Genomic DNA, 24261 nt, shown 5'->3' on the forward strand with positions numbered 1-24261 from the left:
TTTTTCCAACTTTATGTGTTTTTTAACTTTGCTTAAAAAAACACATTGGTTAGTTTTTCACGCACACTTTACAATTATTTGCACGCAGTATAATTCACTAGTCTCCTATGGCCTCTATGTTACGTTTCATATTTAGAAAGTCTTCCTGCATTTTAAAATTATCCTTTTTTAAAAGTTCCCCCATGAATTCCTCTAGCATTTTTATGGTTTTATTTTATGCATTTATATCTTTGACCCATCTCGAATTGATTTTAGCATCAGATCTAATGTAGTAACCAACTTTAAATACAGATAGTTACCCAGTTATTCCAGAAATATTATTGAATGATTCATTTTGTGTCCATTAATTTTAAATGCTGTTACAACCCCACTCGCCAGATTATAAGCTCCAAGAAGGAAAAGACTTATGTTTTTTCACTATGGTATCCTTAGGAACTAGAACAGTGGTAGGCACACAAAGATTGCCCAGGGCTTTTTGTGTGTGTGTGGTAAAAGATATATAACCTAAAATTTACCATTTTAACCTTTTTTTTTTTTTTTTTTTGAGACAGAGTCTCACTCTGTCATCCAGGCACTCTAGTGCAGTGGCACGATCTCGGCTCACTGCAACCTCTGCCTCCCAAGTTCAAGTGATTCTCCTGCCTAAGCCTCCCAAGTAGCTGAGATTACAGGCACACATCAACATGCTCAGCTAATTTTTGTACTCTTAGTAGAGACAGGGTTTCACCATGTTGACCAGGCTGGTCTTGAACTCCTGACTTCAAGTGATCTGTCCACCTCGGCTTCCCATAGTGCTGGAATTACAGGCATGAGCCACTGCACCCAACCCCATTTTAACTATTTTTAAGTGTACCATTCAATGGCATTAAATATATCCACAATGTGTAGCCATCATCAGTACCCATTTCAGAACTTTTTCATCCTCCTAAACAGAAACTTGGTACCCATTAGACAATAACTCCCATTCGCCTCTCCCTCCAATCCCTGGTGACCTCTATTATACTTTCTCTCTCAAGGAATGTGCCTATTCTGTGTACCACATACAAATTGAATCATACACTATTTAGTCCTTTCTGTCTGGCTCATTTCACCTAGCATAACGTTTTCAAGGTTCATCAATGTTTCAGCATGTATCAGAACTTCATTCTTTTTCAAGGCTGAATAAGTCATCTGTAGCTATATACCATATTTTGTTTATGCATTCATCTGTTAATGAACATTCTGAGTTATTTCTACCTTTTGGTTATTATGAATAATGCTACTGTAAATATATGTATACAAGTATCTGAGTTCCTGCTTTCAGTTATTTCGAACATCTATATCAAAGCAGAATTGCTTGATCATGTGGTTATACTATGTTTAACTTTTTGAGGAATCATCAAACTGTTTTTCCAAAAAGTCTGGACTATTTAACATTGCCATCAGCAATGCATAGGGTTTCAATTTCTCCACATCTGCCAACAATTACTTTCCTTTTTTTTATAGTAGCCATCCTAGTAGGTATTAAGTGGTATCTCATGATTTTTATTTTCATTTCCCTAAAGACTAGTGATGTTGAGCACTCTTTCATATGCTTATCCACCATTCGTACAGTTGGCCTTCCATATCTGTGGGCTCTGCATCTGTGGATTCAACCAACCATGAATTGGAAATATTCCAAAATAAATTTCATCTGTATTGAACATGTACAGACTTTTTGTCATTATTCCCTAAACAATACAACATTCTTTAGATTTATGTTGTATTAGGTATTATAAGTGATCTAGAGATGACTTAGTCATCTCTAGGATGACACAGGAGGATGTGCATAGGTTATATGCAAATACTGCATCATTTTATGTAAGGAACTTGAGCATCCTTGGATTTTGGTACCCAAGGGGGTCCTGAAACAAATCCCCCACAGATACCAAGTGGATAGTCATTCTCTTGGAATGTATCTTCTTTGGAGAAATGTCTATTCAAGTCCTTTGCCCTTTTTTGAACTGAACTGTTTGGGGGTTTTTCGTTCTTGTAGTTCTTTATATATTCTAGAGATGAATCCTTTATCAGATATATGAGTTGCAACTATTTTCTCTCAATCTGTGAATTTTCACTTGCACAGCGCTTTGAACTCTTGAAAATTATGCTGCTTCTATTATTTATGTGTATCCTGATCTCTTGCCCTCGTGACCCGCCCGTCTCAGCCTCCCAAAGTGCTGCGACTACAGGCGTGAGCCACTGTGCCTGGCCATCTATGTGTATCTCAAAACAACCTTGTAGGATGTATACTGTCTCCACTTTACAGATAAGAAAACTGAAATCCAATCAAAGATAGCACACTCCAAAGATTGCTCCAAAGACAGCACAACAATAATAACAAACTTGTAGTTGTTATTGCTGTTAGTGTTATCCCTTTGAATAATAGAGAGTAACAGAAGCTGCTTCAAAAAGGTCTAGGACTGGTGGGAAAATAAGAGAGCAGACCCCCAACAGAGGTTGCGAGCAGAGCCAGGGATCACAGAGTTTTATCTGCCCTCGGTACGCTGATTTCCAAAACCCAGCCTCATATTCTATACTCCAAAGCGCACTGCCAGGTGGGCCAACTCCAGCCCCCACAATCCGATGCCAAAGCCACTTCTTGCCACTTCCGGCCCGCCTCCAGCCCGCCGCTAACAAGCTAGCGCATGCGCTGTAGGACTATTTGCGCGCCGGTTCCCCGGGTGAGCCTGCACACCGTGCTTCCGGCGCGGAGATGAACTTCCAGATGCGCCGGCGCTTGTTGATGACGTGACTTCCGGTCGCTGTGCTGAGTCGGAAGTGGGAACCCTTCGGCCGCTGAGATTCTGTCGTGTCGTCGCTGCTGGCACTTCAGGCTCTGGTAAGACAGGCAATAGCTTCAGGGGACGGGGTCGTTGACTTTGCATTGTGATATTTTCTGCTGGTCCAATGCCACTTCAAGCCTGTTCACTCTTCTCCAAATTCTTTCTCCTGTGCTTTCCTAACCAGGGACCTTCTCCTTCTTGAACTTCGACCCTGTCTGATTTGGAACCCCTTACAGTGCCCCAGCTTCTGATGTCTCTTTGTACATTTCTGTCCCCATCTTTGCCAAGCCCCTCCTGGAAGAGGCCGGAGCGCTATCATTGCATTATCTTTTGACTTAACTTTCTCTAGAACGTGCCCCGGGCGGGTGGATCTCCCTCCTTCCCGCGAATCCCTTATGGAACATGGAAGGATAAAATATAAAGAGTAGATAACAAATAGGCAGATGCCAAGAAGATAAGATTAATCGCGAGTCGTAAGCAAACCAGTTCAATGCATACGTCAGGGTGTTGATATTTCTTAAGGCAGGTGATGAGTTCACCACAGATAACTCTTGGGGCACTCTGCTTCATGTTTCCTTGGGTTTAGAAGACACTTCTAAAATTGAGTGACCATGCCTCAGGACGTTATATTTGATGAGCCTTCCTTTTAGGATCAGTTTTATGCCCTGACAGCAAGCATGTGTTTAGTCTTGCTGTCATTTACTGTTTTGGTCTCACGTGGAAGCCCGCCTGCGATAAAATGGGATCCAAGAAGGACTGCTGTCTGCTTTTTGACTTGAGATCCTTCTAGGCTGCAGATAGATGTGTTGATGGAATTTGTTGCCACATTAGCATGGCCTGATAGTGTTAGGTGAAACATACGACAACGAAAATTGTTTCTTAATTTCTATTTTAAATTGATATTTTAATTTCTATTTTAAATTGATATATGTATTATTTGCCAGGACACAGACCTTATGGGAGTATGATTTGATAGAGCTTGATTTTGACGATCCCAGTTTTACAAAGTGTTCCAGACATTTCTGTTTAAAAACAATACCAAGTCTGATGTTAACACACTTGTGTGTTCATGAGAGCTGACAATGGTCTTAAAGGATTAGTGGTACTATTCATAAACAAAAGCTTGTATCAGGAGGAAGTGACAGAATTTTGTAGGACAGCTATTATAGATATAGATCTTTGCAGCAAGTATATCAGAGTGAAACTTGTTTTCAAGGAGGATATATTTTAAAAGAATCAAATCCAAAAGCTTCTAAGGTTGGTAGCTGTACCATCCCAAAGTGGCTGACAACAGGATAGTGTTGTATCTCTGTATGGCAGTTGAAAATAGGAAAAAAAAATACATACATATATGTGTGTATATATATATATGTGTGTGTGTCTCTGTGTGTGTGTGTGTGTGTATATATATATATATATATATATATTTTTTTTTTTTTTTTTTTTTTTTTTTGAGACAGAGTCTGGCTCTGTCACCCAGGCTCTGCTCTGGAGTGCAGTGGCACAATCTCAGCTCACAGCAACCTCCATCTCCCAGTTTAAAAGTGATTCTCCTGCCTCAGCCTCCCAAGTCGTGGGATTACAGCCTGGCTAAGGTGTGGTGGTATGCGCCTGTAATCGCTTTTAGTAGAGACGGGGTTTCACCACATTGGCCAGGCTGGTCTCAAACTCCTGACTTCAAGTGATCTGTCTGCCTTGGCCTCCCAAAGTGCTGGGATTACAGGCGTGACCTACTGCGCCCGGCCCTGAAAATAGGAGATTATAAATCCCGAGTGACATTGTTGAATATTAAACAAAACATTTAGGTTTCATTTTATCGGACCTTTAGAGTGGGTGATTATCTGGGTGCTCTTGGGGAAGTCCATTGAACAAATCTAAACTGGCATCTCCACAAAGGTTCTCATCAAGTGATCAGTCCTCCTTTTTCCTGTAAAACTTTTCTATAAGTGACTACACAGTTTTAGCCCTTTTTTTATGAAAAAAATTTGTGCACAGATTTGACGTACGTGTGAACAAGATGAGCTTAGTGAAAGGTAGGTGAGAACCTTTTTGTTTTTCACAGATAGTAGAGATGACAACAGAGACTTATTTCCATCCACCATTCTACACATGCCAAGATACCAAAGAACCAGTGTCTAGCCTGGTAGCTTGACCTTCCACTGCAACCTAAGACAAGTAGTAAAGCCCTTACCTTGAAGTAGGATCATGGGTGATGCTGTTGATTACAAGGAGTTCAGAAAGAACTGCATGTAAGATTGAAGCCATTCAATAACTACTTATTTAGGATTTTGTGATTGTGATGTATAATGCCAGACACAGAAGAAAGAATAATCAGATATGAACGTGTAATCAAAAGAGCTTACAGCCTAGCAGTGTAGAAGATCTGCTTAGAAATACAATGCAGAAAGTTTAAAATCCTAGTAAAAATAGAGGTAAAATGTAGAAAGCTAGTTTCTTTATACAGTGCAACAGTATAGTATTGAGAAAGAAGGAAGTAATGCAATTTATGGTGATAAATTCTTTTTGTTTCTCTTGATAGTCTGTTTGTTTGTTTGAGACAGTTTCCCTCTGTTGCCCAGGCTGGAGTGCAGTGGCACGATCTTGTCTCACTGCAACCTCCGCCTCCCAGGTTCAAGCGATTCTCCTGCCTCAGCCTCCTGAGTAGCTGGGATTACAGGTGCATGCCACCATGCCTGGCTAATTTTTTGTGTGTTTTAAGTAGAGATGGGGTTTCACCATGTTGGTCAGGCTGGTCTTGAACTCCTGACCTCATGATCTGCCCGCCTTGGCCTCCCAAAGTGCTGGGATCATAAGCATGAACCACTGTGCCTGGCCTTCTTGATAGTCTTAAGAGTTTCTCTGTCATATGTCCTATATTCCTGGCTTTCAGCTTCCTTTCTGCTTACGTGTTGCAGATGATGCATGTCCTTTGTAATAATCTGGACGCTTTTCAGTTGTGTTTTAAAAAACATCAAACTGGTTTAGGCATTTAGGGAAATTTTATTGGTTTTTATGACTGAAAAGTCCAGACTTATCTTTCCATCTCTCAATTCTATTTTCTAGTGTATGTTGGCTTGGTTTTAGGCTAGGCCTTTTCTAAATGGTGTAAAGATGGCAACTCTATCTTACCGGCTTAGCAACTCAATCAGGAAAAAACTCACTTTTCCGTAGATTCAACTGAAGTCCTGAAGCTGGTATTCATTGACTCTGTTAGGCCTCCATAGTGTCTTGTGCCCACTCCTGGATCAATTGCTTTGGCCGGAAAATGCTGTATTCTTTTTAGCCTGGCCAGACTTGTATGTTCATTCCTGGGGCTAGTGGGTGAGGTCAACCCCTTCTGAACTGGTCAGCCTCTTCTGGATTGAGTGGAGTGGATACCCAAAGGAAAAAAATGAATGTGATGTTTTAGAGAGAGAAATAACAAGAGCTCAATATGCTTTTTGCATTCCTCTGGAATTTGAGGTATTTTAGGATGGAAGTAGAATGGTGGTCAGCTAACAATAAGACAATTCTTGGTGTTTTTACATTAACTAGAGGTAATAATTAAACTTATGCAGTAATTACATGGGGAAAATCCCTCTCATTAATTTCAATACTAAATATGGTATCTTTCCCTTTTTTGGCATTATTAAGCTTGACTGAAATATACATAGCAAAAAATAAAATACAGAAGGCCAGGCGCAGTGACTCATGCCTATAATTCCAGCACTTTGGGAGGCCGAGGTGGGAGGATCACTTGAGGTCAGGAGTTCGAGACCAGCCTGGCCAACATGGTGATACCCCATCTCTACTAAAAATCCAAATAACAGTTCAATTCCTTGAAGCAGTAAAGCTTTGAGCTGCACTGAGAGGAGACTAGACTGCTTAAGTCATTACAGCTAATTAGCCGTTAGCTCTTGTGTGGAAAAAATGGCAGAGGAGCATGAAGCAAGTGCTGAAGATGCCTCAGAATTGTCAAGAAATGTTATAAATAATCTCTTTCTCTGGTAAATAAGGGTAACTTTTTCGACCACATTAGCTTTTCTTTTTTTTTTTTTCTTTTTTTTGAGACGAAGTCTCGCTCTGTCACCCAGGTTGAAGTGCAGTGGCACAATCTCAGCTCTCTGCAACCTCTGCCTCCCGAGTCCAAGCAATTCTCCTGCCTCAGCCTCCTGCCTCCCAAGTAGCTGGGATTACAGGCACCTGCCGCCATACCTGGCTAATTTTCGTGTTTTAGTAGAGATGGGGTTTCACCATGTTGGCCAGGCTGGTCTTGAACTCCTGACCTCAGGTGATCCACCTGCCTCAGCCTCCCAGGGTGCTGGCATTGCAGGCATGAGCCACTGCACCTGGCCTACATTAGCTTTTGTTAATATGATCCTGTGAGGAGTCTTGCCTCAATAAACTGAAGGTAGACCAAATGTTCTTTTTTTCTTCCTTTATACCCCTACCCCCGCTATTTCTAAGGTCTCTGTCCTTGTAGCGGTTCAAGATCCTTATGAACAAAACATTCATACCCTTTGTCTCTTCCCACCCTTTTCAGGGTTGTATTTAATATTTCTATGTCATGGCCTTAAAATTTCAGAAAGGGGAGAAAGCCTTTCAGGGAGCCCTACTTATTCTGTTGTGCCAGAGTTCACTTGGTCTCGAATGAGGAAATGTAATCAGAAGAGTGTGAATGCAGGCTCAGCCAGCTCTCCTAAACACCTTTGAGGTATCTATATTTCATATTACACAGTAGACCTGACCGTTGGAATTCGTGTTTCTTCAGTATTATTTTAAGAAATCAGGTAAACAGTGAAGGTTAGATATAGCATGAAGCAAAGACCATTTAATTTTTAGTGGAAGAAATATCAGTATTTTTAAGCCTAGAAATAAATAGATTGCTTAATCTATATTAAAAACCCACAACATACAGCTGAACTGCTTCCAGTCCTGATTTGCCAGAGTCCAAATCTAAGATATGGGCTTTTACTTAATTTATATGTAGCTGAGAAATATCCATCCCCAGCCCTAAGTCATGGAAGTGCCTTGTCCTCACCCCAGTGAATGAGAACTAGACTGCCAGCTTAATTCTTGGGAAATCCATAATTCTTGTCTTATTATTTTTCAGTGCCACATTGTTATTACAATTAGTAGGTGAGTTCTCTCTTTGACTTCAATAATTCTTTCTACTTAACCTGTTTTCTTAAAGGTATTGCAAATAAAAGCATATCAACAGATTAATGCATTCCAGCTAAACATGTTTTAGACTTTTTAGTTTCAGCTATCCGCAAATCAAGCCACCGAGTCCAGCTGGTAGGTTTGTAACCATTTTGCCAAAAATGTCTTGAGTTTGGGGACAGGAATTGGAAGATCTTAACCCAAAGTATTTTAAAATGTATTGTATTTGAGAAATGGGAAAAGAAACAACCACAGGTATATTACAGCTATTGTGTCATCTGCCCTCTTGTGTCTAATACCTGTCCTTTGAACAGCCCCTCCCACTAGGTCTGGATGGAGGATACCTTAAAGTGAAATGACAGACCAGGAGAATAACAACAACATCTCAAGTAACCCCTTTGCTGCTCTTTTTGGCTCCCTGGCTGATGCCAAACAGTTTGCGGCAATCCAAAAAGAGCAGCTGAAGCAACAATCTGGTAAGTGGAGGAGCCAATAGCAGCAAATAAGATGACCTAGAATGGGGTCTTCCCAAATTAAGTATTCTTTGAGTCCTTAATTGCAATTGGAATTTAAGTTTGGAACAAAAGTGGTTTTTGTTTGTTTGTTTAGAGCAGAAATTGGGGTTTTTTGTTTGTTTGCTTTTGTTGTTGGTTTTGTTGTGAGTCCCTCCCCTCCCCTGTCCTCTCCACTGTACAAAAAGAGACCAGATAACAGGTGGTTCCATAGTAACAGATGCCAGTCGTGATCCCAAAGCTGTCAGGCTGTTTTCTTTAAAAGAAAAAAAAATCACCTAGTAAAAGCTATTTAAATAAATGTTTTTAACATGGGACACAGAGGTGGTAAGTGTAGGTGTAGAAAGCAAGTCATGTGCAGCTATAGAAAGTAGATGTAAAAGGAAGAACTATAAAAGCTTTTTGACCTGTAGGCAAATGAGACTTGTTCTTAAGCTCAGCACTTCAAAGGCCCTCCCAAGCAAAGTGCTTCTTCTGTTCCAATGAGTGGCATCATTTGTAGCTTAGTCCTGTTAGGACAGACTTTTTTTAAAAATCTGATCCTTAGCCTTACTATGAAAAACATCAGAATAACATCTCACTAATCAGAAAAAATGGTTTTCTTTCAGGCACCGAATTTAAGATCAAGTCCAGCTTCCTCCTATAAGGAGACATATACACTAGAAGAATTAGGATTTTTCTCAAATATGTTAGTCTTCTGAAGATATTCACAATCTTTCAAACCAGAAATTGCTTCCCTTCTCCTCTCTTCGAAAAGAATAATAGTGTTTTTCTTTTGAGAGGAGAAGTGTTCGCATTTTCCCTTTATTTTGTTTATTTAAAAAAAAAACATTCAGGTGCATAGCTGACTTTTGGCCTTTCAGTTAGAAAGGGCTGAAGAAAAAAGAGGTAAAGGCAAGACAGATGAGTGATTGATGCAAGGGAAAAACAAAATCAATGTTGATTTTTTTTTAACATGGTATTTTCAGTCTCTGAAATCTCTCCCATGATTTCTATGATACGGGGCCAGAATGGGAAACTCTGGTTTAGAAGATTGTAGGGGGAAAAGCAGAGTGAAAAATAGGAAAAATAAGGAATGAGAAAGTATGATTTATGAGTATGTGGTTGAGGGAAATTTTGCTAAACAGATTCTTAGCTTCTGTCACCATTGGAGGTCAGAGAAAAACTCAACAGTATAGCAGCTGAGCAACAGAACGCTTGTCCTTCTGGCTATAAACAGACATAAATCTGGCTAGAGTTGGGAGCATTGCAGGCACATGCCCTTCTGTTACTATTTTGGCACCTCATCATCCTAGTTTGTTTACACTGAGTTTATCATGCCACCAGGTCCAACCTGTTTCCACTAGCAATTAGTACTTTGCCAAAACCTTTGGCTTCCTATGTTGAGCTTATACTCACCACACTGAAACAACTCTTACTTTGAGAGTTTTACCTGGACTTTCACAGTAACCATTCTGTCAGTAGAGAAAAGTAGGTATAGACTCATATGTGGCATATAGTGAATAACACTACTTTTATGTAGTCATTCAACATGAATGATGGGGCTGGGCGCAGTGGCTTGCGCCTGTAATCCCAGCTCCTTGGGAGGCCTAGGTGGGCAGATCACGGGAGGTCAGGAGTTCGAGACCAGCCTGGCCAACATAACAAAACCCCGTCTCTACTAAAAACACAAAAATTAGTCGGGCACGATGACAGGCGCCTATAATCCCAGCACTCTGGGAGGCCAAGGTGGGCGGATCACCTGAGGTCAGCAGTTTGAGACCAGCCTGGCCAACATGGTGAAACCCCATCTCTACTAAAAATACAAAAATTAGCCGGGCATGGTGGTGGGCGCCTGTAGTCCCAGCTACTTGGCTGAGGCAGGAGAATCACTTGAACCTGGGAGGTAGAGGTTGCGGTGAGCCAAGATCACACCACTGCACTCCAGCCTGGGCGACAGAGTGAGACTCCATCTCAAAAAAAAAAAAAAAAAAAATCAAAGGATGGGAGCAGATTTTGAGGACAGAAGTTTTTAAAAAAAAAAAAATTGAAGGAATTTCATCAATAAAAAAAAACAAAGAATAAAAAGGTACAAAAAATGTGACATGCAACTTATAACCAAATGATTTAAAAATTTATTCTCATCAATCATTAGAGAAGTGCCAATTAAAACAACCATTAAATAGTTTTTTTACCTATGAAATTTGTGAAGATTCAAACAGGCACTCTCTCATATACTGTTGGGTTTGCATGTAAATCAGACAGTCTCTTTGAGGGTAACTTGGTAGTAAATGTTAACTTTTTTTTTTTTTTTTTTTTTTTGAGACGAAGTCTTGCTCTGTCACCGAGGCTGGAGTGCAGTGGCGCGATCTCAGCTCACTGCAACCTCTGCCTCCCGGGTTTAAACAATTCTCCTGCCTCAGCCTCCCGAGTAGCTGGGACTACAGGTGTGTGCCACCACGCCCAGCTAATTTTTTGTATTGGTAGGGATGGGGTTTCACCATGTTAGCCAGGATGGTCTCGATCTCCTGACCTCGTGATCCGCCCGCCTCAGCCTCCCAAAGTGCTGGGATTACAGGTGTGAGCCACCGTGCCAGGCAGTAAATGTTAACTTTTTAAATGTTCAAGCTCTTTGATCCAGCAGTTCTACTACTGTGAATTTATCCTATAGAAATACTCATACAAGTAAACAAAAAGAGTTCAGTTGTATTCAGTGCAGTATTTAAAATCATGAAATATTAGAAACAACCCTATTGTTCGTCAGTTGAAAAGTAGCTACATAAACCACAGGGCATGCAAAAGATGTGATACAATACAGCTATTAAAAAGAGTGAGGTAGGCCTCTAAATGGCCTAACAGGGAAAGGTGTTGGTGCTGATTAAAAGGCAAGCTGAAAAGAGCTATGTATAGTATCCCATTTTTTAAAAAAAATTAAAAAGATAGTAATGAATATTAGCACCAGAAAAGAAAAAAATTCTTGAACACTGTTAAGTGTCTTTAGGGAATTGGTTCAGGAGACTTTCTATACTATATTTTTCTGTACAGTTAAGAACTATTAAAACAAATGTGATCTCTTAAAATCAGGGAGAAAAGCCATACATTTAAAATAATTAAAGTCATTTTGATCTATTAGGTAATTCTCTGTTCACTAGGATTCTGTAGAGAAGATAACTTTGCTATTTCTGGCAGTGTGGAGTATAATTATGGATAGAAATAAAACTTTTGCTTTGTAAAATGTAGGATTTATAGCCAGGAATTTCAAAACCCTATACTTAACTTCCCTGACTTGAGATGTTCACTAATTAGATGATTAGCTTGTTTTACATCTGAAATTATCATCCTCTTGGTTACATTTATTATTTTTGGTAGCATGCTTGGTTCTCTCTTAAAGGGGTGTAACATTTAACAGTATACATTTTCTGGCAGATGAACTCCCAGCTAGCCCAGATGACTCGGATAATAGCGTGTCAGAGAGCCTGGATGAATTCGATTACTCTGTGGCTGAGATTAGCCGCTCATTCCGATCACAGCAGGAAATATGTGAGCAACTCAACATCAATCACATGATCCAAAGGATCTTCCTTATTACTCTGGACAACAGTGAGTTACAAACTTGTAGCATTATTCTACCCTTCCTATTTGAGCTTGGGCTAGGGGCTTGCTCTTTGAAACTGGTTACAGCTAATGGTTAGATACAAACCTACTCACTGCACTCCCTGGAACTCAGGGTTTATATTTCAGTGAACCTTTTGGTATGACCTAAAAACAGTATTTAGACACAGATCTAACTTTTGTTCCCATTTCAATACTGACTGCACTATATAGCTACTTGCCTTTACTACCTTAAAAAGGAAATGGGAATGATAGCCAAACCCATTTTCTTCTCAGAGGTAACCTAAATATTCAGATGGAAGCCTTCAGAGGCATCAGAGAGTGTTTGCCCTCTGTGCCCTGTCTGTGTTTAAACCCCAAGGTTGGTACTAATGTCTGGGATTTACTCTTTAGATGTCATGATGCTAGGTTTATAACAAATACCATTCTCTGTGACTAGAGGGGGGAAAAAAAGATTTGAATCTTTAGATGTTGCTTTGTGTATCAGGATCATTCTGGTACTACTTGAGTCAGATTTGCAGTTCAAGAGTGATGCTCTCAAGATCAGTTGTCTGTATAAAACAGAAGCATTATCCTTAACCTATCATATTAAAACCATTTCCCAGGTGATCCCAGCTTGAAAAGCGGGAATGGCATCCCTAGCCGTTGTGTGTATTTGGAAGAAATGGCAGTAGAGCTAGAAGATCAAGACTGGCTTGATATGAGCAATGTTGAGCAGGTAATATTCTTATGTTCCTAATGTGTGCCCTTAGCAAAAATTAGCTATGCAGCTGAATTCTGCTCACTGTTCTCCAGCTTATGCTTGTGTCCATATGTCCATCCCTCTCTCTTTTTTTTTTTTTTTTTTTTTACCAGTAGAAGGCCAATTAACCTGGATGTGCATCTCTAACATTGTGGTGTTCCTCTTTTGGAATCTTTTCATCTACCATGGCCACATGCCCAAATCTACCCATCCTCTAAGAACCAGTTAAAATGCCTTCTTAATTACAAAGCCTTGGCCAGGCACATTGACTCACGCCTGTAATCCCAGCACTTTGGGAGGCTGAGGCAGGTGGATCACGAGGTCAGGAGATCAAGACCATCTGGCTAACATGGTGAAACGCCATCTCTACTAAAAATACAAAAAATTAGCTGGGCATGGTGGTGGGCGCCTGTAGTCCCAACTACTTGGGAGGCTGAGGCAGGAGAATGGTTTAAACCCAGGAGGTGGAGGTTGCAATGAGCCGAGATCATACCACTGCACTCCAGCCTGGACAACAGAGCAAGACTCCGTCTCAAAAAAAAAAAAAGAAAAAATTACAAAGCCTTGCCAAATAAAAGTTGTTACTCCCTCCTCTGGGTACCTAGAATAATCAGCCTCTGAGTCTCTTGTGGTAATTGTCACTTTCTGTCTCATATTGCAGCTTTCTTATGTACCTGTCTTATCTCCCCTATTAGACTTAAGTTCTTAAGGGCAAGGCCCATCACTTTTTCTTTATATCCTTTCTATCTTAGTCTGTTTTGTGTTGCTATAAAAGAATACCTGTGACTAGGCACAGTGGCTCACACCTGTAATCCCAGCACTTTGGGAGGCCAAGTTGGGAGGATCTCCAGACCAGGAGTTACCAGCCCTGGCAACATAACAAGACCATGTTTCTACAAAAAATACAAAGAATTAACTGGGTGTGATGGCATGTACCTAAAGTCCTAGCTACTCAGGAGGCTGAGGTGGGAGGATTGCTTGAGCCTGGGAGGCAGAGGCTGCAGTGAGCCATAGTCACACGACTGCACTCCAGCCTGGGCGACAGAGCAAGAAAGACCCATCTGAAAAAAAAAAAAGAACACCCAAGCAGTAATTTATAAAGAAAAGTTTATTTAGCTCACAGTTCTGCAGGCTGAGAAGATTCAGGGTATGTCCTTGGCCTCTGGTGAGGGCTTTTGTGCTGCCTCACAACGTGGTGGAGGAAGTCACCAAAGGACACATACCATGAGGACGCATGCAAAGAGGAGAAAACCTGAGAGGTGTCCTGGCTTAATAAGAACCCGCTCTGGAGGGAATTTGTCCATTCCTATGAGAATTAATCCAGTCTTGTGAGAGCAAGAACTCATTCAGCACCTTGAGAATAACACCAAGCAATTCAGGAGGGATCCGCTTCCATACCCAGACACCTCCCACTAGCCCCACCTCCAACAGTGCCACATGGAGATCAAATTTCGACATGAATTTTGTTGGAGACAAACATATAAACCACAGCACTTTAAAAATCAGAACAGTGCGTTGTACCTTGCAGGTGCCTGAGTAACATTAAAAGAATAAAAGTCTGGTAGGAAAGACAGTTGACAGCTTGCAGTTTAACTTCACATTTGGGGTATCTTTATATAAGTCTGAATGAGATCAGCAATCACACAGAATAGTAGATTTCACATTTAAGTTTAATCACTGATCTCAGCACCATTCAACAAATAGTCTTTTAATGCCTACTCTATGCTGGGGCTATACTAGACACTTGAGGCTTGATTTAGGATAACTTTATATATGCCATAATTTTCTAAAATTTTCTAAAGTAAAAATATCCAGGGCCCTTTTTTTCTCCTTCACTCTACATTCAAATCTGTGATTCTTGCTAATAACCTGTGTCAGAATTACCTTTTACATCTTAATGTTCTCAGATTAATTTTGCAATAGTTTAGTATTTTTGTTTGGTTTTCTTTATAGGCCCTCTTCGCTCGCTTATTACTTCAAGATCCAGGCAACCACTTAATTAACATGACTTCTTCTACAACGCTAAATCTCTCTGCTGATCGAGATGCAGGAGAGAGGCACATTTTTTGTTACCTTTACTCCTGCTTCCAGAGAGCCAAGGAAGAGGTAAAGGAATAATCCCCGTTGAATACTGTATTGTCCTCTTGGGTATGACTTTAGCATGTGGGCCAGAGTTGGATCAGTCTTTATTTCAATTTATATATGTCATAGTATGTCTAGAAGTGAATATCAGGGACACTAAAGCTTTTATATCAATTTATATATGTCATAGTATGTTTAGAACACTGGATATCAGATGCACTAAAGCTTTAGTCTCCTTTCCGTATCTTGGGGTCCACCCTTCTCCCCAATTAACCAATGCCTCCTATTCTCTCTAAAACCTCTTTAGAAATCACATCCTTAAAAAAGTCTCATGAGGCTGGGCACAGTGGCTCACTCCTGTAATCCCAGCACTTTGGGAAGCCGATGCAGGCGGATCACATGAGGCCAGGAGTTCGAGACCAGCCTGGCCAACATGGCAAAACCTTTACTGAAAATACAAAAATTAGCCGGGCATGGTGGCACACGTTTATAATCCCAGCTACTCAGGAGGCTGAGGCAGGAGAATCACTTGAACCTGGGAGGTGGAGGTTGCAGTGAGCTGAGATCACACCACTGCACTCCAGCCTGGGTGACAGAGCGAGACTGTGTCTCAAAAACCAGAAAAGGGCTCAAGAATTCATTTCCACTGAGATGTAAATATTAGAGTAGGCTAAGCCGGATATTTCCAGGTTTGGAATTTTAAATAGGCAGATAGATGATTCCTTAAGCCAAGGAAGGAATCTCTAATTAATTTTCAAGCATCCACAGGAGACTAGTATGTCTCTTCTATTGTATTCACTATGTCTACTTTCACTCCAGATTACAGAGTTAGACTATTCCCTCTTTTCTTCATGCTGTTTGCAGATTACCAAAGTTCCAGAGAACCTGCTACCCTTTGCAGTGCAGTGCAGAAACCTCACTGTGTCCAATACCCGAACAGTTCTTCTCACCCCAGAGATCTATGTTGACCAAAACATCCATGAGCAACTGGTAGATTTGATGTTAGAAGCCATCCAGGGAGCCCGTGAGTACATGAACAAGATCTGTAAGCTTCTACATTTTGATTTTCAGATTTAAAATTTCACTAATTGCATTAGAAAGTCTCAGAGCCATTATGGTTCTGGTATAAATTAAGGAGGAGGGCTCACATCTTGATCTTTGAGGTTGAGTACCAATAGAATAAAGCCGGGCATGGTAGCACACCCCTGTAGTCCCATCTACTCTGGAGGCTGAGGCAGAAGGATCCCTTGAGCCCAGGAGTCTGAGGCTGTAGTGTGCTATAATCACACCTGTGAATAGCCACTACACTCCAGGCTGAGCAAAAAAACAAGACCCCCATCTCTTAAAAAAAAAAAAAAAAAAGAATTATTGAAAGTAAAGAGCTAGTGTGTAAAGGCATATAAAAATTCTTGTGCCCTCCTTTCTCATTTGTCTTCTGTTAGATTTTGAAGATGTAACTGAGTTTCTGGAAGAGGTCATTGAAGCCTTGATATTGGATGAGGAAGTTAGAACATTTCCAGAAGTCATGATTCCAGTGTTTGATATTTTATTGGGCCGAATAAAAGATCTAGAGCTCTGTCAGATCCTTTTGTATGCATATCTGGATATTCTTCTCTATTTCACTAGGCAAAAAGATATGGCAAAGGTAGGTCTGAAAGATGATATGTATTCAGTTGAGCTAGATGTGTAATACATGATGCTTCCCTATCCTGAAGACACTATAATACTACCTATAAAATAAGAAAAAGATAGCTTGGTTGTTGTATCAACTTAACTGTTTTGGGGACCTCCCACCCCATCACCTTATGTCACCATGAAGATGAATAAGCAGAACTTGTCTTCTGTTACAGGTTTTTGTAGAATACATTCAGCCCAAGGACCCTACCAATGGGCAAATGTACCAGAAGACCTTGCTGGGAGTAATTCTGAATATCTCCTGCTTATTAAAGACTCCGGGTGTTGTAGAAAATCATGGCTACTTTTTGAATCCGTCTCGTTCCAGCCCCCAGGAGATCAAAGTACAGGAGGCCAACATCCATCAGGTGGAACTGTTTACCAGGGTATCCCAGCCCCCTGATCTTAAAGAGTTTTCTCAGAAAGCAGATACAGATAAGGCTGCTCAAGCCTCTCTGGGAAAGCAAATTGATCTAGTTGGCTTTTACATCACATAAATAAATTAAAACTGGGCATGGTAGCTCAAGCCTGTAATCCTGGCACTTTGGGAGGCCAAGGTGGGAGGATCGCTTGAGCCCAGGAGTTCAATTTGAAACCAGCCTAGGCAACACAGTGAGACCCCCATCTCTACAAAAAAATACAAAACTTAGCTGGGCATGGTGGCAAGCATCTGTAGTCCCACCTACTCGGGAGGCTGAGGTGGGAGGATCACTTGAGCCTGGGAGGTCAAGACTTCAGTAAGCCATGATTGCATCATCACGCTCCGGCCTGGATGACAGAACAAGACTCTGTCTCAAAAAAAAAAACAATCCCCTCTTTGTAGTATATGCTAAGAACAGCATGTGTGGGGTAAGAATGAGCTGCTGCTACTCATTACCCTTTGCTGTAGCACTGCTACAGCTACTTCTCCCCAACCCTCATTTTTCTCACTGAGCTATAACTTTAGCTCTGAAAATCTTTTGACTGAACTCTAGCTTATAAACCCAGTTTTTCTTCCTTTTCCTGTCTCCACCTATGCCCTCTCTATTTGGGCTTCTTCACATAAATTACAGTAGAGGTCTGGCCAACATGAGGCATTGAATGATTGAATTGGGGATAGTTTAAGTCCCCTAATCATTAATCATTACAACTCTCTAAGGCAAGGCATGGCAAACTAGCAGTGGCCAAATCTGGCCTGCCACCTGTTTTTGTAAATAAAGTTTTATTGAACATAGCCATGCCCATTAGTATATGTATTGTTTGTGGTTTGAATTCATACTACAGTGATAGAGTTGAATAATTGCTACAGACACTGTATGGCAAGTAATGCCAGAAATCCTTATCGTCTAGCCCTTTGCAGAAAAAATTTACAGACCTGTGCTCTAGTACCGTGTAATGCCATCTGCAGTTGGGCAGCTGATCAGAAAATCTCTTATAAGTGCCCAGAAATATATTTTAAAATCAAATTAGGGGATGAGGCACAGAGAGTGAGGGGAAAGATTAGGATTAGCATATTTTTGGAAACTGCCAGTTGCTAAGGTTTGGGAATAAAAACTATTAGGATTGTGAAACGTTCTGTGGTTGTGTTTTCTGGTTGAACAGTTCATGGCTCAGTTCCACGAAAAGATCTACCAGATGCTGAAGAACTTACTCCAGCTCTCTCCAGAAACCAAACACTGTATCTTGTCCTGGCTTGGAAACTGTTTGCATGCAAATGCAGGCCGCACCAAGATTTGGGCCAATCAGATGCCAGAAATCTTTTTCCAAATGTATGCCTCAGATGCTTTCTTTCTGAATCTGGGTGCTGCTCTCCTGAAGCTATGCCAGCCATTTTGCAAACCCAGATCCTCTCGGCTCCTCACCTTTAATCCCACATACTGTGCCCTCAAGGAGTTGAATGATGAAGAACGAAAAATTAAAAATGTACACATGAGAGGTAGGAGAGAACCAGGCTTCTCAAAACTCTGTGTGTGTGTGTGTGTGTGTGTGTAACGTGTAAAGTATTCACTCCCTTATCCTTTTTCACAGAGTTCCTTTCTCAAAAAAAGATGAGGCAGAAACGAGCTATTTAGATTTTTTTTTTCTTTTTTTTTGAGATGGAGTCTTACTCTGTCACTCAGGCTGTAGTGCAGTGACGCTATCTTGGCTCACTGCAATCTCTGCCTCCCGTGTTCCAGCGATTCTCCTGCCTCAGCCTCCCGAGTAGCTGGGACTACAGGCACGCGCCACCACGCCCAGCTAATTTTGTGTATTTTTAATAGAGACGGAGTTTCACCATGTTGGCCAGGATAGTCTCGATCTCTTGACCTCATGATCCATCCGCCTCAGCCTCTCAAAGTGCTGGGATTACAGGCGTGAGCCACCACACCCAGCCAGAATTTTTTAAAGACAGATGTTTGAGAGAAAAAAAAAACACCTGGTAGCTTTTAAATGTTGTACTTTAGTGAGACCTTCTCTCTGGATTTGGCAGCCTTGCATATTCATTCATAGTTTATAAAAATGAATAAAGCAGAGTCCTCATCCTTTTTGAACTGAGGCTCCAGAAGGCAGATATATTAACTGATAATTATAATATGGTGTAGGGCTAAGCTATGGGAGCACAGAGGAGGGAGTAAATAATCAATTCTGCAGAAGTTGGAGGTCTTCATAGCTGAGTCTTGAGAGACAAGTTAGGTTTTACCAGGCAAAGAAGCAAGAGGGTCCCTTTGTACAGAGAGAAAAGCAAGTGTAAAGGTACAAAGCTATGGAAAGTCTTGACTAAGGAATGGTGAGAGGCTCAATGTGGCTAGGGCAAGGGGTAGATGGGGTTGAGTTGGGGAGGAAATGGATCAAGGGGGGAAGATAGGTGGGGCTGGATTGGAGAAAACAGTACAGAGAAATGAAAAGAAAATAAATGACTCATAGTCCTGCCATTCGAAGTGAAGTCACTCTTAATTTTGGTATATTTCATTCCAGTTTTATAATTCTAATTGTAAACATGATAACTGCTCAAAAGCAAATAATCAAATTCAGAAAAGCACAAAATAAATACAAATGATCTATTGCCTATCACTTGAAACAATCTATAGTAGTATTCCTTTTAATTTTTGGTGATTTCATGAAAAAGATTTAATTGTATTTCTGTAGACGGTGAGAAACCAGAAGATATATTCAGACAAAGAACTAATATGACAAGATATGTTTTTAAGAAGATATCACTGCTAACAGTATGGAAATTGAATGAGTGTAAGAGGAGACTGGAGACCAAGGTAGATGTCTGTGGCAAGACATTTACCCTTTTTTTGTCTTTTTTTTTTTTAACTTCTTTGAGGTTTGGACAAAGAAACCTGTTTGATCCCAGCTGTGCAGGAGCCGAAGTTTCCACAGAACTACAACCTTGTAACAGAGAACCTTGCTCTGACAGAGTACACCTTGTACTTGGGATTTCACAGGTAACTCCTCTGATGTCATTAGGAAAAAACAGTTTAGTTGTGTTGATAACTAGAAGGTAGAAATTGAGTCTTTGGCCAGGCACAGTAGCTCACATCTTTAATCTCAGGATTTTGGGAGGCCAAGGCAGAAGGATTGCTTGAGGCCAGAAGTTTAAGACCACCAACCTGGGCAGAAAGTGAGACCCCCATCTCTACCAAAAAAAAAAAATTAGCCAGGTATGGTGGCATATGCTTGTAGTCCTAGCTGCTTCAGAGGCTGAGGCAGGAGGATTGCTCTAGCCGAAGAGTTGGAGGCCACAGTGAGCTATGATTGTGCAACTGTACTCCATCCTGGGTGACAGAGTGATAACCTGTTTCTTAAAAAAAAAAGAGAGGAAGAGTCTTACAGATATAATCTGAGCTTATTCTAAAGGTTCACATTAGAATCTAATAGAAAAGGGGCATTGTATGAATTTACTTGTGTTTCATGAATCAGCTTTGTCCAGATTCCTTAAATTTGTTTTTAACTTTTATTGTTGTCGTTGTTGTTGTTGAAATGGATTTTCGCTCTTGTCACCTTGGCTGGAGTACAGTGGCACATTTTCTGCTCACTGCAACTCCGCCTCCTGGGTTCAAGCAATTCTTCTGCCTCATCCTCCCAAGTAGCTGGGATTACAGGCATGCACCACCATGCCCAGCTGATTTTGTATTTTTTTAGTAGAGATGGGGTTTCGCTGTGTTGGCCAGGCTGGTCTCGAACTCCTGACCTCAGGTGATCCACCCACCTTGGCCTCCCAAAGTGCTGGGATTACAGGCATGAGCCACTGTGCCTGGCCTGTTTTTAACTTTTGACCTGTTAAACTTTAAAAATTAAATCACTGTCTTCCTATTGTGATCTGGGAAAGTGGAATTGTTTTCATTTTATATTGCACTTTCTGCTCTTAAATTTTCATTACTGGCCAGGTGTAGTGGCTCATGCCTGTAATCCTTAGCACTTTGGGAGGCCGAGGCAGGCAGATCACTTGAGCCCAGGAGTTTGAGACCAGCCTGGGCAACGTGGCAAAATCCCGTCTCTACAAAATATACAAAAATTAGCTGGGCATGGTGGCGTGTGCCTGTAGTGTCAGCTACTCACGAGGCTGAGGTGGGAGGATCTCTTGAGCCTGGGATGTTGAGACTGCAGTGAGCCGAGATTGCGCCACTGCACTCCAGCCTGGGCAACATAGTGAAACCCTGTCTCAAAAAAAAAAAAAATTTCATTACTACTCCTGGTGATAAAAGATGAAGTTCGGCCGGGCGCAGTGGCTCATGCCTGTAATCCCAGCACTTTGGGAGGCTGAGGCAGGCGGATCACAAGGTCAGGAGATCAAGACCGTCCTAGCTAACATGGTGAAACCCCGTCTCTACTAAAAATACAAAAAATTAGCCCAGCTTGGTGGTACGCGCCTGTAGTCCCAGCTACTCGGGAGGTTGAAGAAGGAGAATCGCTTGAACCTGGGAGGCGGAGGTTGCAGTGAGCCGAGATGGTGTCACTGCACTCCAGCCTAGGCAGCAGGGCGAGAATCTGTCTCAAAAAAAGAAAATTAATTAATTTAAAAAAAAAAAAAAGACCAAGTTCTACTCTACAGATAGAGACAAAAGTGGCAAATATTAAGGAAATGTTTATAAGGGAGCTGATGAGATCAATAGGACCACAAAAGACATTAGATAAAGAAGATTCTAGAAATGTTAAGATTTTAGAACTAGAATGTATGACTTCCAAAAACAGTTCTGGTTCTGGCTATTCATTATTCTGTAATTTGTTTTCTTCTGATTTAGCTGATTATGACAGGTATAAGTAGAGGGAGAAAACAGCAACTCAGTCATAGAAAGGGACACTAAGAATAGCAATTTTTAATGCCTTCTCAAGATACCTGAATTGATGCAGAGCATTTTTCAAAACTACTCAGTCAACACATTGCCGGAAGAAGGAAATTATGTCTTTAGAGAGAAATCTCCATCATAGACATTTTAAATAAGACAGTAGATAAAAGTTCAGCATGTGCTTAAGCTGCTCAGCTGCCTAGATTCAAACAAAAAATGAATATCATCTAGTTTCCCAATATTAACTAGCTCAAGACATTATCTACAGGGCCAAAGGAAATGATTTTGGACTATTATCCATAACTTTGAATTATGTGTCTTCCTTTCAGTAGAGAATATTAGGCTGACCTTTTCTGAAGAATAATTTAATTTAATATTGAACAACAGAGAGCTGGAAGCTGCTCTTAGATTGCATCTCAGGTGGCTACTAGTTTATATGTGGTCATTACTAATCTAGAGTCCCTTTTCACCAGCTTAGTTTTCTACTAACCAAAGAAAGACTATCCATATAACCCCATCAAAGTATGATCATTGCATCAAAGTATGATCATTGCCCTTGTGTGATGTAAAACTATCCTGCTGGGCTTCTTGTACTTTGCCTAATAATTATTTTATGTAATAACAGCCCATTCTACACCCTACTCAACCAAGCTGCCTTTCTTTGGATAGTGCATTTCAACTGAAGGCTGCTAACTATTTGCAATTAGCTTCAATTATGTTGAATACTTCGCAGCATTTTCCCATTGCTGTGCACCCTGCCTGTGTCCTGTCAAAAACTTTTGTGAGTGCCTTCTGTGTCATTGCAACTGCAACTCCCTACTATCCTTAAAGAGAAGGCTAGATAAATAATTGAGAATTTGTTTTTTTGTGACTTTCTGTTTTCCCTGACCCAGTCTCTTCTGCTTTCTTGGGGGCAGGTTGCATGATCAGATGGTAAAAATCAACCAAAATCTGCATCGGCTGCAGGTTGCCTGGCGGGATGCTCAGCAAAGTTCTAGCCCTGCTGCTGACAATCTTCGTGAGCAGTTTGAACGACTGATGACCATCTATCTTTCTACCAAGACTGCCATGACAGAGCCACAAATGCTACAAAACTGCCTAAACTTGCAGGTGTCCATGGCTGTTCTACTGGTTCAACTGGCCATAGGCAATGAGGGCTCACAGCCAATAGAGCTAACCTTTCCTTTGCCAGATGGCTACAGCTCTTTGGCTTATGTGCCAGGTAAGCAGGCTCTCCCTTGGGAATGTCCTATTTATAGCCTTCTGAGTTTAAGTGGGTCACTTTGGAAGTTTAATCCTCAAAATACCCTTTCTTCGTTATCATTCGGTTGTTTTTGGAGAAACAACCCAAACTTAGATAATATCTACTGGTCAAAGTATTGGGGGACTAACAGTTTGTTCCCTCAACCTTGTGTCCCCCTGCTATGCATATCAGAAAATCATCTTCAAAGGATTAAGTGTAATCAGAGTTTTCAGAGCTGTTAGTTTCTATCATTAATATTTGTTCAACTTACACATTCATCTAACTTTCCCTGTCCTTTTTGTAGAAAAAAAATTAGCTCCTGTTGGTTAACTCAAAAGGGAAAGAGTGTGTGTGTGTGTGTGTGTGTGTGTGTATGTGTGTGTGTGTCAGTGAGTCATTGGGGGTGGGCAGGTGTTGTCAATCTAATCAGGTTATATGTTCTTAACCATTGTATTGGTCATACCGTGCTGAGTAACGGATTACCCCAAAACATAGCAACTTAAAACTACAGACCGGGTATGATGGTGCACGGCTGTAATCCCAGCACTTTGGGAGGCCGAAACAGGATGATTACTTGAGCCCAGGAGTTCAAGATTGGCCTGGGCAACATAGAGAGACCCTATCTCTACAAAAAATAAAAAATTAGCCAGGCATGGTGGTGCACACTTGTAGTTCCAGCTACTCAGGAGGCTGAAGTGAGAGAATCGCTTGAGCCCAGGAAGTTGAGGCCACAGTGAGCCATAATTGCACTACTGTACTCCAGCCTGGGTGACAGCAGGACCCTGTCTCAAAAAATAAATTAATTAATTAATAAAATAACAACAACTGCAAACAGCTCACTCAGCTGCATTGTTCTGACTCAGAGTTCCTCAGGAAGTTATATAGCCAAGCTGTCAATCAGGGCCTTAGGAATCTGAGGACTCTGCTAGGGCTGGAGGATCCACTTACAAGCCCAGTCATGTGGTTGTTGACAGGCCTCAGTTGCTTGTGCTATTGGCCAGCAGCTTCTTTTCTAGGCCATGTATGTGTCTTCTAAATACTACTCATGATATGGCAGCTGGCTTCCCCCAGAGCGAGTGACCAAAATGGAGACTGTAAGCTTTTATATCCTAATCTTGGAAATGACATACCATCACATCTGCTGTATGCCTCAGAGTTTATCTTCTACTCTGAAAGAGTGAATGTGGGAGGGGACTGCATAAGGTCATGAATACCAAAAGGC

General features: G+C 41.1%; 1 protein-coding gene across 2 annotated transcripts in view; it reads left to right on the forward strand.

The window, feature by feature from the left end:
• The first annotated feature begins 2470 nt into the window (after positions 1–2470).
• UBE4A (ubiquitination factor E4A) overlaps positions 2471–24261 on the forward strand; it is a 39942-nt gene continuing 18151 nt past the window's right edge. Inside the window, exons 1-11 of one of the 2 annotated variants that reach the window (XM_004052217.5) lie at positions 2471–2857; positions 8258–8419; positions 11861–12034; positions 12652–12764; positions 14742–14894; positions 15735–15894; positions 16313–16515; positions 16721–16912; positions 18126–18459; positions 19834–19954; positions 22714–23018. In XM_004052217.5, the coding sequence (XP_004052265.1) occupies positions 8299–8419; positions 11861–12034; positions 12652–12764; positions 14742–14894; positions 15735–15894; positions 16313–16515; positions 16721–16912; positions 18126–18459; positions 19834–19954; positions 22714–23018 (1876 nt within the window). In that variant the 5' untranslated portion in view covers positions 2471–2857; positions 8258–8298. Of the gene's footprint in view, positions 2858–8257; positions 8420–11860; positions 12035–12651; positions 12765–14741; positions 14895–15734; positions 15895–16312; positions 16516–16720; positions 16931–18125; positions 18460–19833; positions 19955–22713; positions 23019–24261 lie in introns of both variants that reach the window. The other variant, XM_019037108.4, reaches the window with a different exon arrangement.

Source organism: Gorilla gorilla, chromosome 9 (assembly GCF_029281585.2).
Source record: "Gorilla gorilla gorilla isolate KB3781 chromosome 9, NHGRI_mGorGor1-v2.1_pri, whole genome shotgun sequence".
Lineage (NCBI taxonomy): Eukaryota > Metazoa > Chordata > Mammalia > Primates > Hominidae > Gorilla > Gorilla gorilla.